At 35.8% G+C, this 17,629-nt stretch overlaps 1 protein-coding gene across 1 annotated transcript in view; it reads left to right on the top strand.

Moving 5' to 3' along the window:
- The window catches only part of Dsg4 (desmoglein 4), a 45,769-nt gene extending 29,435 nt beyond the window's left edge, over positions 1 to 16,334 (top strand). Inside the window, exons 13-16 of the mRNA XM_020153683.2 lie at positions 4,267 to 4,406; positions 4,690 to 4,753; positions 5,952 to 6,163; positions 6,907 to 16,334. Coding sequence (XP_020009272.2) covers positions 4,267 to 4,406; positions 4,690 to 4,753; positions 5,952 to 6,163; positions 6,907 to 7,674 — 1,184 coding nt within the window. The 3' untranslated portion in view covers positions 7,675 to 16,334. The remainder of the gene's footprint in view (positions 1 to 4,266; positions 4,407 to 4,689; positions 4,754 to 5,951; positions 6,164 to 6,906) is intronic.
- The last annotated feature ends 1,295 nt before the right edge of the window (positions 16,335 to 17,629 follow it).

The following is a 17,629-nucleotide window of genomic DNA, read 5'->3' as shown; positions in this document are numbered from 1 at the left end:
CTAGGAAGGCTAGATTCCTATTATTTTCAGTGACTATAGCAATGTCTGTGTGCCCTTGGAAATAAACAATGGAAGTGATAGGGTAGGAACCAATTTTTGTCTTATTTGCCAAAATGTTGAATCCATCTAAGTGTCCACAACAGATGGAATTGAATATTAGCTAGCCACAAAAAAAGAATAGCATTCTGTCATTTGCAGCAACATGAACATGCCCAGAGGACATTAGGTTAAGTGAAATACAAATACTTCAAGTTCTCACTTATTTTAAGCTCCACATATAAGAGCTTAAAAAGTTGATCTCAAAGAACCTGGTATACTAGTTACCAAAGCTGGGAAGGATGGGGGATGGAGGAAGATGGTTAATACATATAGGTATATAATTGGATAGAAAGAATAATTCTAATTCTTCTATAGCACAGTAGGAGAACAACAGTCAACAATGATTAACTGTATATCTCAACATAGCTAGTAAAGAGGACGCTGAGTCTTTCCAACACAAATGATAAATGTTTGAGATGATGGATATGGCAATTTTCCTGATGCAGTTATTACACACCATATGCGCACATATGGTACAGTGTACCCCATCAACATGCACAATTATGTGCTGATTAATTTTTTTAATTATTTAAATAAAACATTATGGGCTCTCAGTTTCTCTGGGTCAGGAATTTGGCGGCAACTTAACAGGGTGGTTCTGGCTGAAGGTTTCTGATATCTTAGTTTTGCTATAAATGAGGGCAAGAGTCCTCTGGCAATTTGACTAGCGCTTTAGGATCTGCTTCCCACGCTCACTCCCACCGTTGTTGGCAGGCTTCAGTTCCTCAGGGTCATTGGGCTGAGGGCCTCTTTCTTACCATATCATGTGCACCTTCTTCTCCCTGAGCTGCTCACAACATGGCAGTATGCTTTGCCTAGAGTGAGTAATGAGAGAAACACCCAAGATAGAAGCCATGTTCTTTTTTTTATTTTTAATAAACTAATCTCATAGGTGATATCCAACTCCATCACTTCTGCCATATTCTATTTGTAAGAAGTAAGGCTGACACTCCATTTCATACTCAAGGAGAGGAAAAAAAGCAATGGTGGGAGTACCAAGAGGTGGGGAGAGTTGGGAGCCATCTTAGAGATTAAATTGGGTAGGGACCAATTTAATAATGATACCACAAAAGATCTAGGATTAGTGAGGGTTCTAATGGGAAAATCACTATGCGTAATATAGTAAAGCATAAAATAAATTCCATGATGGAGATTTCATCAAAATGCTTTAAAAGTACAAAGGCAGACGCAACTAGTTCAAATAAGGGAAGTTGGGAAAAGCCTTATGGAAGAAGTAGATTTTGAGCTGTGCCCTGAAAGCTAAGGATTTTTGTAGAAGGATGATATATATGGGGAAACCCAGAAGACATTCTGGGGATGGGAGCAGGGGAGAATCTGATGGTGTATGTAGCCCAGTGGTACAGCACATGCCTAGTATTCATAAGGTCCTGGGTTCAGTCTCAGGCACTAAATAAACAAAGCACAAAAAAGGGGAGGGTGAGGGTAGAAGGGTATAGCAAACTTAGGATGTGGAGAGAACAAAAGGTAGGGTGAGGGCCAGGGTGGAGGTACATTCATGTTGTCAGATGTTCTGGGCTTCCATCCATAGGAGACAAGGAATCAGTGAGAACTTGGAGCATAGGCGACCTGCTCACCCTGATTTAGTAGGATGCAAGGAGAGTAGCTAAGAGAAGAAAATTAGCTTCTGGACTCTAAACTAAATGCCACGCTCAAAACTTCCAAAAGGAGGTTTTTATCTGTCTATACTTTAAAAATAAAAGGAGATCCTCAGAAAAGAATTATGTTATATATTTCATTTTGCCCCTTCAATACTTATATTTCATGGATATCAAACACTGGATTCTAAAACTAAAAAGGATCAAACCCAATTGCTAATGGATGAGCACAAATTAAAACATTATCATTAAAATATATGAGAAAATAGCAACTAACTTTTGGGCAGGCTTTCTTAAAATAGCCTGTGACTTTGCAAAGCTATACAAAAACCATGAATGAGTCTCAAAATATTAGAGGAATTTTCCCAGAAGGTGAGCCTAGGGCAACTGAGTAGAGGCAGCAGCTATCCTTCAAATCTGTCATTCAGTCACACCTAACTCCCAGAAGTCTTAAAATGACTCATATCTGAGCCCTAACCCAAAATAAGATCTAAGCATCAGCATGTTTTTAAGCCTGCCGGGGTTAAGAGTTTAAAAATCTGGTCTCAGCAACATTTTTAGCAGACTAGCACTAAGAATTTCGTCACTCTTCCTGATCTAGGTAAAGAAAGCTTGAGAGTTCTTAAACTGATTGAAGGCTGGGAAGGGAACAGCACCATGAACAAAGCCACTTGTTTTCAGTGGAGAACCCCATGGTCTGTCATAAGGAGAGATGGGCAGTGTGATAGTCAAACCTCATATTCCCAGAAGGCTTCAAATTAAGATTTTTTATGTTAGCTCTAAATGAGATTTTGCACACAATAATTGTATTTAATATATGCTCAGACCATTTTATTTCATTTATTAGGTAGTTCATTTGTTAGACAGTGCTTATGCTACAGGTACACAGCCTAGTACCCTTCTAAATACACGCAACATAGAACAGGTGGAGCAGCTGCCTAGCAGCTGCCAGTTCTAGTCTAAGTGCTTTTTCCAGAAAGTTCTCTGGATAAGTATAATTTGATCTTTCAATGTTTAGGGTACAAATAGATAAAATTGCTAAATTAATAGTTTTATTGAAGTCAATAAGAAGCCTGATTTAGCAGCAATGATATTCTCTTCTGAAATTTTAATTAACCCAGTCAGTAAAATTCATGTTATATTATGGAATTATGAAAGTATAAAAAGCCTGCTTAGCAAACATGAGACCCTGAGTTCAAGCCCCAGTACTGCCAAAAAAAAAAGATAAAAGTATAAAAAAGGAACTTAAGTGTACTCAAAGAACTAAACTAAGTATATTCCAGAATCTTACAAAACTTAAGAAGCTTCTATATTTTTAAACTGAAGGGTAAAGTTGAGGTAATTATTAGGATAACTAATGGAAATTTTTCTGTTATTCAAAGTATTTGAATAGTTAAAAGTTTGTGATAGCTTTGATTTTCCATTATAATTTGTAAAGTCTTAAAATAAAAGATGTAAATTGCTAATTAAATTTTATAGGTGATATCTGATTGCTTTATTTTAAGTGTAAATATAATAAGAGTTAAAGAAGGGATCTGGCTCTAGATCCTATAACTGAATCTTGAATCCAAGCCTCTTGGTGTCATACTTTTGATCATGTGTTTACCTCACATGTATGTACATTGTGCCTGGTTACATGTTTGTATATATGGGTTTCTATGTGGGTGTGCCAATACATAAATACAAACACTCATACAGATGGTCTTTGTGTGTACATGTGCGTGTCCATGTACCTGTGGATGTACACATGCCCATGGAGGCACTCATTTATATTTTATTATATATGTGTATAAATATATAGAGAGACAAAAACATATATAGATGCTCCTCAACTTACAACAGGATTACCTCCCATAAGCCTATAGTAAACTGAGAAAATCAAAAGTTGAAAATGCATTTAACACACCTAACTTACCTAGCACCATAACTTAGCAACACAGTACCATGTAGAATATCAGGTGTTTACCCTCATGGTCACACACATTGACCAGCTTCCCAAGGGATTATTGTAGGACACTGCCAGCCTGGGAAAAGGTCAAAATTCAAATTTTGAAGTATGATGTCTACTGAATATGCATTGTTTTTATACCAGTTTAAAACTGAGAAAAAGTAAGTCAAACCATGGTAAATCATGGCCCATCTGTATGTGTACACAGACGGTTAAATATGTATACATACACATATACAAATTCACATGCATGTATATGGAATACCAAGAATCAGAAAACTGGATTGGAATTCTGGATATTCCTCCAACTAGCTCAGAAGTCTTGGACTAGAGGAAAGATTGGACCTTACTTTCCAAATCGGTCAGAACAGAGCCTGGACCACATGAGCTCACATCCGCCTCTTCCAGTGCTCAAGTCCCACGTGACTTACACATTTGTATTTATAAACATGGATATATGTACTAGATCCTCTAGGGGAAATCTACTATATTCTTACCTTTCTATTTATCCTTTTGCTTTTAACTGTCATGCCATAAAAATGATACATTCATTGACTTCAAAATTGAGCAGTCAGTGTTAACTGTTTTCACTTTCTTGGGCAGTGTCACCTCTCTTGCTGCTCACATGTTGTTGCAAACGAAGACAGCCAGCAGGCCTGGGGACAAGGTTTGCTCCTGTGCCTGAGGGGGGAGAAGGAGTGATGCAGTCCTGGAGAATAGAAGGGGCCCATCCAGAGGACCGGGTGAGTGGGTCATCTCTTGCTGGGGAAGTTTGGGTTTCCATGGAAACTGAACATGCTTCTGTATGGAAACATCCTAATGAAAACCCTTGCTCTGTACAATGAACATACACCAATAAAAATTTTAAAATTATGGATAATAAATATAGACTGCTAATTGAAAGAAAAAAGAAAAAGAAATCGAGCCTGCCTTGACAATTACACACCAGACAAAAATGAATAAATCTCAATTTTAAAATGGTTAACATAAAACATTCATTTTTAAATCTTTTCTTTTTCTTTTCAGGATGTGTCAAATATATGTGTGCCCATGACAGCTTCTAATACACAAGATCGTATTGATTCCTCTGGTGAGTAAACACCAAATTCTGCTTTTCTTTTTAAAATTAGCAAAATTATTCAACCAGATCAATCTCATATAAAAGTACCTTATAAAAAATAGCCTATCTGTCAATCAGAGGGAAAGTGACATGTTTAAAATGACTACTTTATGTTTTTATCTTAAACTACAGCCAATTAAAATATGATATAGCAATTTAAAAGGGCAAACTCTGAAACCACAATGCTGGGTTTGGTTCCTAGCTCTGCTGCTTACTATAAAAAGTCTTAAGGCAAAACCCAACCTGTCTGGGCCTGGGATTCCTACTCTTTGAAATAGAGATTTTCATAGTACCTATTTCACAGTATAACACATGGGCATGGATTATATGATAAACAAATGTATATTAGGTATGATATTCATGTGTTCATATGTGTATATATGTATGTGTGAGTGTGTATGTGTCACAATATGTATTAGAATAGTGCCTGGCACAGACTACAGGCTATCATATTGATTATTTACAATATAAGCTGTTTTTTGAAAAACACAAAAGGAAAAAGAAAGGAACCCATGTGTTCTTCTAGTAATACATTGAGGAATTTTTCTTAAATTCAAAGGTTCTTTTACGTCATCATTCTCCTAACTTGCCAGTCCCACTCATACAAAGAATACTAAAAAATACCAATTGGGCAGTGATTGAAACAAGCAGAGAACTTACCCAATCCTGGAGCAGACCTGAGCTTTCTAGGGAATGATTCCTTGGTATCTGAAGCCTGACGCTTTCCATGCAAAGAATTTACATGGACTGAACATTCCTGAGAGAGCCAGCTCTCCATCCAGTGCTAAAATGAATGAGAACTAGAACTTTCAGCTGCTGCTGGAAGCCAGTGTGGGCCTTGCTTAGAAGGCTCCCCAACAGGTCATGCCTTATCAGGTGGCCTGGGGTACCTAGTCAGAGGCAGTGAACTGCACCTGCACAGAGACCCACCTCCGCTCTTCAAGTTCTACAACTTGAAATCTTCAGGGGAAGGTGGTACACGTTTGGGAAGGCCATGTCTGACAGCTGGCTTCAAACCTGGAGATTTTGGGCCCCTGTCTGTCTTTACAGAGCTACTCTGTGCTATGTGGTGGGGGACAGCATCAACGTATAGAGGCTGGCAATATTTTGGATGCCAAAGTAACACAAATAACTCGAGCACTGTGATTGGAATATTCTGTCTTTTCAGAAATCTACACCAACACCTATGCGGGAGGAGGAACAGTTGAAGGGGGTGTGTCAGGAGTGGAACTCAATGCAGGTGGTGGGACCACCACGGGCCTGGTAGCTGGAGGAGCAGCGATGGGAACCTTAAGGAAGGGGAGTTCTGCCATAGGCACCCTGCGGGAATACCAAGACACAGGCATGAACATGGCTTTCTTAGACAGCTACTTCTCCGAGGTAACTCTCTTACACAGTTACACACAGAGGAGACTTGTGACTAGCAATACTAGTAGTAGTAATGGCAGGCCTCTTCTGAAATATATGCAGGTGTTCTTACTATCCTGATCTTGAAAAAAAATTTCACTTATCTTGAAAATACAGAATGCATGTCCAGTTAACGTAGCACATTGTACTACTGTGAGGTTTAATAGAAGGAAGGCACTAAGAGATTGTAGTCCCTGATTTTTAAATTATTTTTAGAGATAGACTTTTAAAGTAAAATCTTAGGTAGGAGCTCAATATGTAGAGGAGATGAAAGTGGAACCTCTCTGTTTGAAGGGAATGGACTGAGTCTAGACGTCTGCCAGCTCTCTTTCCTCACCTGCTATCGCCTGTGGTTCACTGAACTTTTTTCTTTTTTTGACAGCATGGGGATTTTGAACTCAGGACTTCAGACTTGCTGGGCAAACACTCTATGCCCCTAGCCCTTTTGTTTTAATTATTTTTTAGAGCAGATCTTCTGCTTTTCCTGGGCCTGCTTGGACCAGTTTCTTCCCAAGTAGCTGTGATGTGAGCCACCAAGTCTGGCTTGTTTTTTGAGATAGGGTCTAGTTAATAACACATCAAAGTACTACTTTTTTTCAATTTGTTCCATAAAATCTTCCTAGATCAGATGTCTCTGAAGTATTGCTGCTATTCTTTTTTGATTATTTTAAAGAAAAAGAAGCATCTAATTTCCTACTTTTTTATTTGAATTTCAGAAAGCATATGAGTATGCAGATGAAGATGAAAGCCGACCAGCCAACGACTGCTTACTCATTTATGACCATGAGGGTGTAGGGTCTCCTGTGGGCTCTATCGGTTGTTGCAGTTGGATTGTGGATGACTTAGATGAAAGCTACATGGAAACTTTAGATCCAAAATTTAGGACTCTTGCTGAAATCTGCTTAGACACAGAAATTGAGCCATTTCCTTCACACCAGGCCTGTATACCTATCAGTACTGACCTTCCTTTGCTGGGACCAAATTACTTTGTTAATGAATCTTCAGGAATGACTCTCTCGGAGGCTGAATTCGAAGCAGAAATGGCAACAACGTGTGAACCCATGATTCATGGGGATATCATAGTGACGGAGACTTACACTACTGCTGATCCATGTGTACAACCCACTACAATTGTTTTTGATCCTCAGCTTCCTCCCAATGTTGTAGTCACCGAAACTCTGATGACACCTGTCTTTGATGTTCAAGGTAATATTTGTGTACCTGCTGAGCTAGCCAACACACACAATGTGTACTATGCTGAGAGAGTGATGGCCAGTCCTGGTATTCCTGACACAAACAATAGTAACATGGCTGATGGTTGCATGGGACCTGTGATGAGTGGAGGTATTTTGGTAGGGCCAGAAATTCAAGTGACACAAATGTGTCCAGACATTCACATAAGCCAAACCATTGACTCTACATCCCCAATGACATCTAGACACAGAGTAACACGATATAGTAACATACATTACTCCCCACAGTAAGTGCTTCATGGTCAGTATTGTAGATGGAGAACTTGTGCCCTAATGATAACCAATAAACTCATCAAAGATACATAATGTACTGTATTTAACATTTTAACAGTCCACAAATAATTCAAATATTCTAAGTTCAATGTGGATCTTTGATTATATAGCTTCTGGGGGATAGATATGGCTAAGCACTTTAGATAAGTCTTTTTTAGTTCTTTCTGATTTTAAATAATGTGCCAAAAACTTGAAGAAAATGTTTAGTATCCTTTACTACTGCCTAATAAATAGCAAACAATACATTTTGCAAATCCTACAGGTCTTGAAGCTGTATAAACAGTCATGTAAGCCAAGATGTCATTGTTCTTGGACGTTGAAAGAGAACTTTCATCTGCATCCTCTGGCTATATTTTTCTTTAGAGAAATATTACTATTAAAATGTTTCACAAAAAAATGAAGTGTACATTTCTGAAAGGAAATTGAAAAGGAATAAGGAGCACAGGTCAATTGATATCTAAGATCAATTGTGTCTTTAAACAATTTCATAAGATAGGTAATACTAAGTGATAGAGCATGGTTAATATAAGAAAAATTTTCCCACTGGAAATGTTCATCAAAAGGAAATATAGGTATATATATTTGATTGCACTTTATTGACTTATATCATTAACTTTAAATTAATTTAGAATTGCAAAAAATTTTGACAACTCTTTAATAATACATCAAAGTACTACTTTCTATGATAGAAACAGATCTTAGGGGAAGTATTAGCATTTTCTCCCTCACAGGAATTTTCCCCTACTTTTGATAATGATCTCAACGAAAGTACAAAATATAGATTAATCACATTTCATTGATCTGAATCATAGTGCTTTCATTTGGCAACTAGATGTTTTCCAAAAGCACATCTTTAATTATTTCTACTTTCAGCAGTAATTACTTAGAATCTTTTAGAAAATGGCTGTTGGTGAATGTAGAAGTAAAGAAGACAGAGTTCATTCCAGCCTCCCCTGAGCTTCTAACTCATCTTGACACTTAAAGTAAAACTCCAAAAAAGAGCATTGAATTCTTACCAAGAAAAATTAGCAAACTACTTAACTTCATTACCAAGTTACATTTTTCCTTCTAATATTACCATTATGTTGGATGAATGAAATGGAAAAAACACACACCAATTGCTTACTTTTAGTAGGCATAAAGCTGGCTTAAGAAAAAAATTAACAAAGTAGTATTATTTAATTCTGTAAAATATGTAAACTATTTAGTAGTAACTATACTGTGACTAGAAAGATAATGTAAATGAAATAAACTGATTTTCAGGGCTTATTCCTTTTGGAAGGAAATATTTGTAGTACTTCTTATTTTTTGTTCCTTTAAGAAATAAACCTATTGCAAATTTTGAGGCATCTCCCAAGATCTCTATCCAATTCTTTCATTTTATAGACAAGGAATCAAGAAATAGGTTAAGTGACCACAACCAGCTAGTTATGGTACAAATACCAGTATTTTGACACTAAAACTTCAGAACACAGAGGATCCAAATTTGTCTATTTCATGGACTTTACTATTTTCTAATGGAACAAAAAATATTTCTCAAAAAATAGGTTTTATGAAGTTTGAGTACAAAATAGCTAAACATTGTAGTGCTAGGGTTTTTTTAAAATATATTTTGCAACAGTTTCCAAATTCCACATACTTTCAACTGTTATAATCAAACCTTAGTTGAGCTCTCCACAGCAAAGATTCTGCTACATTTCACTACTCTATAATTTGATGACATCCGTGGGACAACCCTGGTTCCATGGAAATTTTATCACTCAGTCAACAATTGGCCACATAGCATCCTATATGCACCTCAGTTTTGTGGCATATCTTGACATGGACATATCTCTCTTGAAATCTGCATTTATAATTCTAAAAATTATAGAATAATTAGTGAATAATTAAATGCAAAGTGCTAGTGAGTTTAAAACTGAAAACACTATGAGATTTGAGAAATGAAGAAATTAACCATTTAAGTAATAGATTAAAGTTTTTAAAAGTGATAAAAGCACTTGTGAGAAGGGTAAGAAATTTTTTCTGTGAACTTTTTATTCTATCTCTTGATCCATACTCAAAGACTTAAAGGTACTTCCAAAAGAGGAGACTTACCTCTAGAGGATGAATTCCTCCATGCTATCTGTGGACACAGATCAGAACCACTTCATTTTCTCTCTCAGTATTATCAGTGAGACAGAACACTCCCTTCATCCCAAAGTGGTCAGGATTGTTCATATGCAACTCAGGCTTCTGAAAGTGACATATTTATAAACATCATTTCAAACAAAATAAAAAGCATAGTGCAAGATCCCTCTTCACTGCATAGGAGTTAGGAAATTGATTTGTCTAGGGAGTAAACAATATAGCACTTACGTTCAGGTTTGAAAATGAACCTGGAAGTCCAGGAAATAAAATTTAATAAACAAATATAATAACATATAGTTTGAGCCATATTCTCTGACTTGTGGAATTACTTTTGGAGACAGCATTAGTAGATGAGTAAGTAGGACTCTTGGAAAAGTCTTAGGTGAAGGTAAATAAAAGCATTTAGAATATGAGAATATTTATAAACATTCAAAGAAGTTACTTTTTAAAAAATTCCCTTTTGGACTAGATATTTCTGATTGCAGTGTATTATTAAATGTAATAATGTTTTATATATTTCTTCAATTAAAGCATATGCTTTAAGAGAAAAAATGTATTTCATTCTATCCTTAATGCACATAGTGCTGTGGATTTGGGAGCCATGGGTTGATAAAGGAATGACTGAGACAGAGTAGGAGAAAGCAAAGATTTAGTAGGATGCCATTGAAAGGGAATAAAATGGCTTGTGGCTATCCAAAGGGTTATAGTGTGCCATGAATGCAGGGTTGAAAATGGGTTTTAGTGTACCCTACAGGGGTGTAGATTCATTTCTAAGTTCAAATTCAGAATAATTCGTTTATTAATGGCATAATTTCTCAATAGAATCATTTTTGTTTGTGAACAATGCTCATTATAAAATAAAAATCAATTGAATAAGCATCAGAAATTGTCCTAGACAGTTCTAGAGAGAACATTTTATGTTCTAGACATAGGGAGTGAAATACCATCTGTTCCCATGTCCATTTTAAATTCAACAAAATCATTACTCTTATTTCTGTAGTAGACAAACCAATTTCTATGGAAATAAGGAACGAATAATGAATGTCACTTAGAGGCATTGAGGAAAGATCTTTGAAATGGTGAAGTTGGACAAGGCCAAGTAGAATATATTCCAAAAATACAGGATATAATCCAAGACTATTTTATAGCCAAATATAACAAAAAACAAGTCTGAATCAAAATACAAATTATAAATTTACACAGTCAGCCACTTTTAAATAATAGTTACTGTTCTAATTACTCAAAATACATTATCCTATTTAATTCTCAAAACAACACTGAAAAAAACAGAAAAATTGCAAGGAAATAAACTAAAATAATAGTCAAAAAACACCATGTGGTGTGATTTGTACCCATGCCATGGATGAAGACACTAAAACTAAGGAAAATTGTTATTTTTATGTTAAAGTTTAAGTGAATAGCAGAGTTAAAATCAAACTTAGTACTACTTTACTCCAAAGACTTTATTGTTATTCACAAAATTCTATTGATTTAATTTTGAAAAGCTATGTGAGAGGCTATGTAAAGGAGCTTGCATTTCAACCGGAGGCTTGGATTTAACTTGGACAACAAATGACATTTTTGTACTATGTGATGGTCAGGTCCTATTTTAAGAGCTGACCTTGGGGAAGTCCTCTCCAATTCTCATGACAGCTGGGGTACTGTTGACAACCACAACACAGAGATGCCCCATGACTGTATCACTGAGGCAGAGAGTTTTGTACTTGTTTCTGTGATAATCAGGTCTGAGAAGTCTAGGAGATCCGATAGAGCACCACAAAGACACAGGTCCATGCTGGGTTATCTAGAGTGAGGCCAATTAATCATTCTGTATGTTAGTCAAAGAATTTGCACATGGAATGCCCTTGGCCTTTTTTCTTACTCTAAATGAGGTCATATGTCTTACTTGTAGTTTCTAGATCATGGCATGGTTTCTCATACTTTTGTCACTCTGCACCACCCTAGTTCCTTAATCTGCAGCCCTCTCTTCTCTTCATCTGCTTAGCTTTCTCTTACTCATCCCTCAATAATCATGTCAACCGTGGTCACTTCTCAGGAGCATCGCTTTGTATTTTTCCCACTGCTCCAATCTGCTTGCTTAACTGCTCTCTTCAATAATGTGCACATTACTTTTCCAGTGCCCACTAGCCTGTGAGCTCCTTGAGAACAAGGACAATGCTTTCTCTATTTCTGTATCTCCAGTGTTAACAGAATGTCTTAGTTCAGTATGCATTCATTAGTTTTAGAAGATTGTAGTTCAGTTCTCTCAAGCACCTAAAAACAAATCTGCAGTTCAACCATGTTGCCTCTAGATAGCAGTCTTTGGAATGATCTTCCAAAAGCTCGTGTAACTGTCACCCTTAGCAAGAAGGTGCTTGTCTATGACTCACAATGACAATTACATTTCAGGAGAAATTGATCTTTTTTCAGAAAAACTGCTCATGATTTTTAAGACAGGTTTTGGGATAGATGAATAAAACAAATTCTAGAAGTGGATGTGGAAAATGTAGCTCTTCAAAGACCTTAAAAGTAGATAAGGAAGTCAAAATGGCAACTCTAATCCACCACAAAAGATGTCCAAAACAGCCAGTTTTTAGAGAAGTGATTGGAGATTTGCTTTTCCTAGAGTTATCCGAAACACAGATACCAAGATTTTGTCACTGACTTTTTCTATCATGCTCTTTGTAAATTGATTTTTCTCAGATTGTCATGATCATTCCATGTCAGCACATACAAATCTATCTCATTTTTTCAAAAATCTCCCTGGTATTCATAAATTTGTAGCATTCATTTTACCATTTTCTTATTACCAAAAAAGATTGATTCTAAATTTTGCTATTATAATCAATACTACATGATCATTTATATACATATTTACATATAATTATAAACGCACACAAAAGTTGAAGCATTTATATTGGATAAGCTTTTAAAAGAGGATACTATATCTGGGTATATCTGCAAATAATTTTTATAGAATTCTCTTAAATTTCCCTCTCAATCAGAATGTCAATTTATACTTCCACCAACTATGGTTAAGACTTGCTTAACCATAAACTTAACAACTGATGTTATCAATTTTTAAATGTTTAATGATCTAGTAAGACTTATGATTACTTGATGCTTCTCATCCACTTTACAGAATCTGACACTCAGTAAATGTTAGTTAAAAAAGAATAAAACATTAAATAAATACTGTAAATTATCATATATACTTAAATACATTTCTAGTCTTAATTGTCTTGCAGATTATTAGGTTGTTGATAATTCTGACTACTATTACAACTGTACTACACCATTTTTCAGTATGTTTTGATATCTTTTGGGTACAGTCTCCACTGATTGCTTCTTCCTTTAAATTATTTTAGCACTTCTAATACACTCAAGTTTAAAAAAAAAAGTTGAAGGATTTTTAATAGAATTAACTAAAATTAAATTGAATTTATAAATTAATAACTTTGAGACTTTCAAAATGCCAGAATTAATCTATATCTTTTCCTTTTATGGTGTGATATTTCACACAGGATACTTTAGGAGAATGTTAAAACTTTTGGAAAATTGCAAATCAATGAGAAAGCCCATTGATAAAAGGATTGCCTCTCCTTACAGCCAGTAGTTGATTGATAACTTATGTTTTTCTTCAAAAGTATTTCTTACATATAAATTCAGCAACAACAACAAACATCATATGGCAGGGAGCAAAATAGAGTTGCCAGTATTAAGATCAGGATAAAACTCACTTGCTTATACTCAAAATGTATTCCTAAAGTAACAATGAAAGCCAAATAAATGAACCCTAAACATCAGACTTATATGTTACATTTTTAAAAAGTCAACTTATTGTCACAAAACATAGTATAATTTTTTTACTTCTTTCATGAAGGTTACAATGTGTGATTGTTGCAATGTTTTAAATATAATCTAAATATTAGGTAGTAATAGTAAAAATTATTTGGTAAGACAACTTCTTTAAATTCTGCTGCATTTTACTTGAAATAACAGTAGCCTGACAATGCTGAGTTTTATATCAGGAAGAAATTACTGGCAGTGACTTTGCCAGTATTGGCCAGTATGGATGATAAAACAAATAAAAGATATGAGGTATCTTGCTAGTCTTTAAAATAGTAAGACAAGAAGCAATGAAGTCATCCAAACTCTTTTGAGAATAAATTCTGTTTTACAGATAGTTCTGACAATTGTCTGGTTACTAGAGTGTTGGCAGGCGTCATTTGTAAGCATGGCATTTGTTCATGCTCACATAAGGCTGAATTGTGCTTAACAAGGGAAGGGTTGGAGTGTCAATATATTACTCGAAAGAAGCAAGGTGAATTAAACTGGAGTAAATAAAAATTGAAGACCATCTGTATTTGGTGCTGTTGGCATAAAAGTTTGATCCTAAGCATTAAAAAAGGTTTTCATAAAAGGTGGATCACACTTTCACCAGAAATCCATAGAGCTAAGTTTCTCTGTGATTAACAGATGACTAATTTAAAGGAGAGAGAGAGATGCTTACTGTGTGTTTAATAAGGAGGTAACGAATATGTGTGGTGAGTGATGCTGAGGTGTTGGTACAAAAGTCATAATGCATCCATGGGATCAGCATAAATATTGAGTGACTAAGTCATCTTCATTATGCATTTAACAGGGAGGCACTGACTGGGTGAGGACTTTGATATCAATAAGGCATGAGCCACCAGGTGTGGGGAACATGAAACTAGATAGGGGTTAGAGAAACTTAAGGTTATAATGTGTCTAGCACTATGCTAACTGCTTTCCAAATTTTTTCTCATTTAATCCACTTTATGATCTTCCCTTTATGGATGAAGGACATTAAGAAAAATAAAAGTTATATGGGAACCATTGTGACCCATGAGCATTTCCAGTGTCATTCATTAAGTACTTTTTGAGTATCTTCATTATTTACCTGTGAGCTTAGTGCTAGGGGAAGAAAGGTAAACTAGGATCAACATCAAGGCCCTCAAAGTCAGGTGCAGGAAGAAGTAAAAAATAAAATCCAACCTGGCAAGTGTTGTAAAGTGGTATGAATGACAGTGTCAGTGGATGAGAGAGGGAGTGCCCAAGCCTAGTGGACTTGGGAAAGACTTCTTAAGAAATGACCTTTGAGTCCCATCTGGAAGTATATTAGTTTTTCATCACTGACAAAATACCTGGCACAAGCAACTTAAAAGGAGAAACTGTTGATTTTGGTTTTCAGTTTCAGAGATTTCACACTATGATCAGTTGGTTCCCTATTTCTGGACCTGTGGTGAGCTGATCATCATGGCAGAGAGAGTGTGGTGAAATAGAGATGCTCCCTTTATGGTGGCTAGGAAGCAGAGACACAGAGAGGAAAGACCTGGGGACAAGATGTACCCTTCAAAAGCATTCTCCAGTGTCCTACTTCTGCCTACCTGGATCCACCTTCTGATAGTCCATTATCTATGAATTCATTACTGGATTAATCCACTGATAAGGTAGAACCCTCATGATCCAATCACCTATCAAAAGCCCATCAGCTGACAACCAAGCTTTTAACATATGAGCTTTCAGGGGACATTTGTAGATTTAAATAATAACAGGAAGTAACCTCAGGAAATAGCTGAAAAAGAAATGATAAGGGCATTCTCAGTCAATAAAACAGAATGGGAGAGAAAGGAAGAAATAAGGAAGGTTGAGAAAGAGATCAGCTTCTCCAAACACTGAAAGCACTTGGTAGGACTGAAGAATGAAGGAAGAGGGTTACAGATGGGACATGCTGAGGAATTTCTGCTTTAATCTGAAATAAAATTAAAGAGAGTTACTGAAATATTTAAAGAAGAACAATAAATTTTTAGTCACTTATGAAGTTGATTCTGGCATGAATAGGAGAGGGTTGAAGCTAACAGTAAAGAAGGAAGTTGTTTTAATGAACCAAGCATAAGAGAATGATTTGAGTTTCATCTACATCTTAATCCTTGGAATAACCAGTTATATAACAAAATCATATTACAATTGTGCATTTGACATCATCAGCAAATGGTGACATCCAGTTAGGCCAGCCATGCCCCAAAGATGGCAGTGTAACCTAAAAACACAGAGCCCAATAACTGTCCTTAACACTGTAAGAAGACCCTCTTTCTGCAGTAACAGCAGAGCAGGGAAATTCAGTCCGTTGTTCTTCATGGCAAGAATACTATGCTGTCTACATTTAGAAGGAGTAGAAGGAAATAAATCTCAGTGTTGACACACCACGCTATTATTTTTTGCTAGTAGTGCAGCATTGATTATTCTTATAGTATAAAATTAAAGTGTACAAATTGAAGAAAACTTACAGCACATAAGGAGAAAATGGAAATCCTGTGCTATTTCCAAAAGAAAGCTACTACTAATCCTCAAACAGTTTTCCTCCAAGTTAGTGCTAATATAGCTCTGCCCTTCAGATGACAGGTAATGCCTACAAATCCCAAATTTGTGACTGTTACTTAGTCTTTCTATACACTTTTGCACACTGCATATATTTATAAAGTTAGAAGTATTATACATAAAAGTTCATACCCTTTTACATTTAACATTCTTTGTAAAAGGATTTTAAGAACTATTTCATCCTATAAACAGGCAATGAGTTTTTTCCCATTCTTTTTAATATTGCAACAATTTGATTAATATCTTTGTACTCAGAGTTGTGCATGCATTTTATACTACTTTCATTGGAGCTGAATATTCACATCAAACACTATGTCCATATTTTAGAAACTGTATAATGCAACACATAATTAACATGATGGTCCTGGAGTCTAGTGAAAACAACTTGTTCACCAATGTGCAACAGGAATAGCTATATATATTTTTTTAAATCTCTGGACCTCCAGTTTCCCTTTCACTGCTGAGACTGGGTCTGTGGACTCAATATCTGTATTATATTACTATGAAGCTTATATTTATTTGTGAGAATGCCAGCATTGTAGAAAGATGCTTAAATAAATAACACTTAAAAGCTGAGGTTGTGCCAGGCTGTTTTTGATGCCCAAAAACTTACTCTTTTTTTTTTACTGATGTTAACATAAACTCTACGATCTGTGGATATATGCAGCTCCTGTCTTTGTATAATATAATTCTACAACTAATATTGTGGGATATAATTTTGTAATAAAATTCCAAACTATACCTAACAATTTGAGCCCTGAAGAAAAAACAATCTCTAACCCCAAAGAGGAATGAGAAAATCTAAATCACAATAATACACTGGCATCTCCCAGGTGCATAGTATGGGCTGACTGATGGAACTATGTTATACATCCATCAAGAAAGATCCTTAGATTCAAATATGAGCTTTTCAGAGGAGAAATATTCTCAGCAGTGATAGGAATGATCTGATGTAATAATGGTAGATCCCAACTTGAGATGGTACTTATGATTTATCCTGATTCTTAATCTGAGAAAACTAGAGGTTTCTATGCTATGCAAAATGCATTACATAAATGACCAATCTTTCACAATTTGTGGATTTCATATATTGGCCTGTTTTCTGTCCCTAGTTTCTATTTCCACTCAGCACCCTGCCTAACTTAGCTTACAGTATTTACATTCTCTGTTGCACCTGCCCTGAGATGTTAGCAGAAGAGAAATTACTATGAAAAGTGCCATTGAGAAACCAGGTTAAGATGTTGAGTTGCATCCCTTGAACAAAGAAAATGGAAGGCTTGGGAAAGTGAGGGAATATTCGGCTTATGCCATTACCCTTCCATAACAATTATAAAAAGAGGTGGCATCTACCCCCAACAAATATCTGAAACTAAGATTCACTAAC

Source organism: Castor canadensis, chromosome 4, assembly GCF_047511655.1.
Source record: "Castor canadensis chromosome 4, mCasCan1.hap1v2, whole genome shotgun sequence".
Taxonomy (NCBI): Eukaryota; Metazoa; Chordata; class Mammalia; order Rodentia; family Castoridae; genus Castor; species Castor canadensis.
This window is presented reverse-complemented; position numbering and strand designations above follow the sequence as displayed.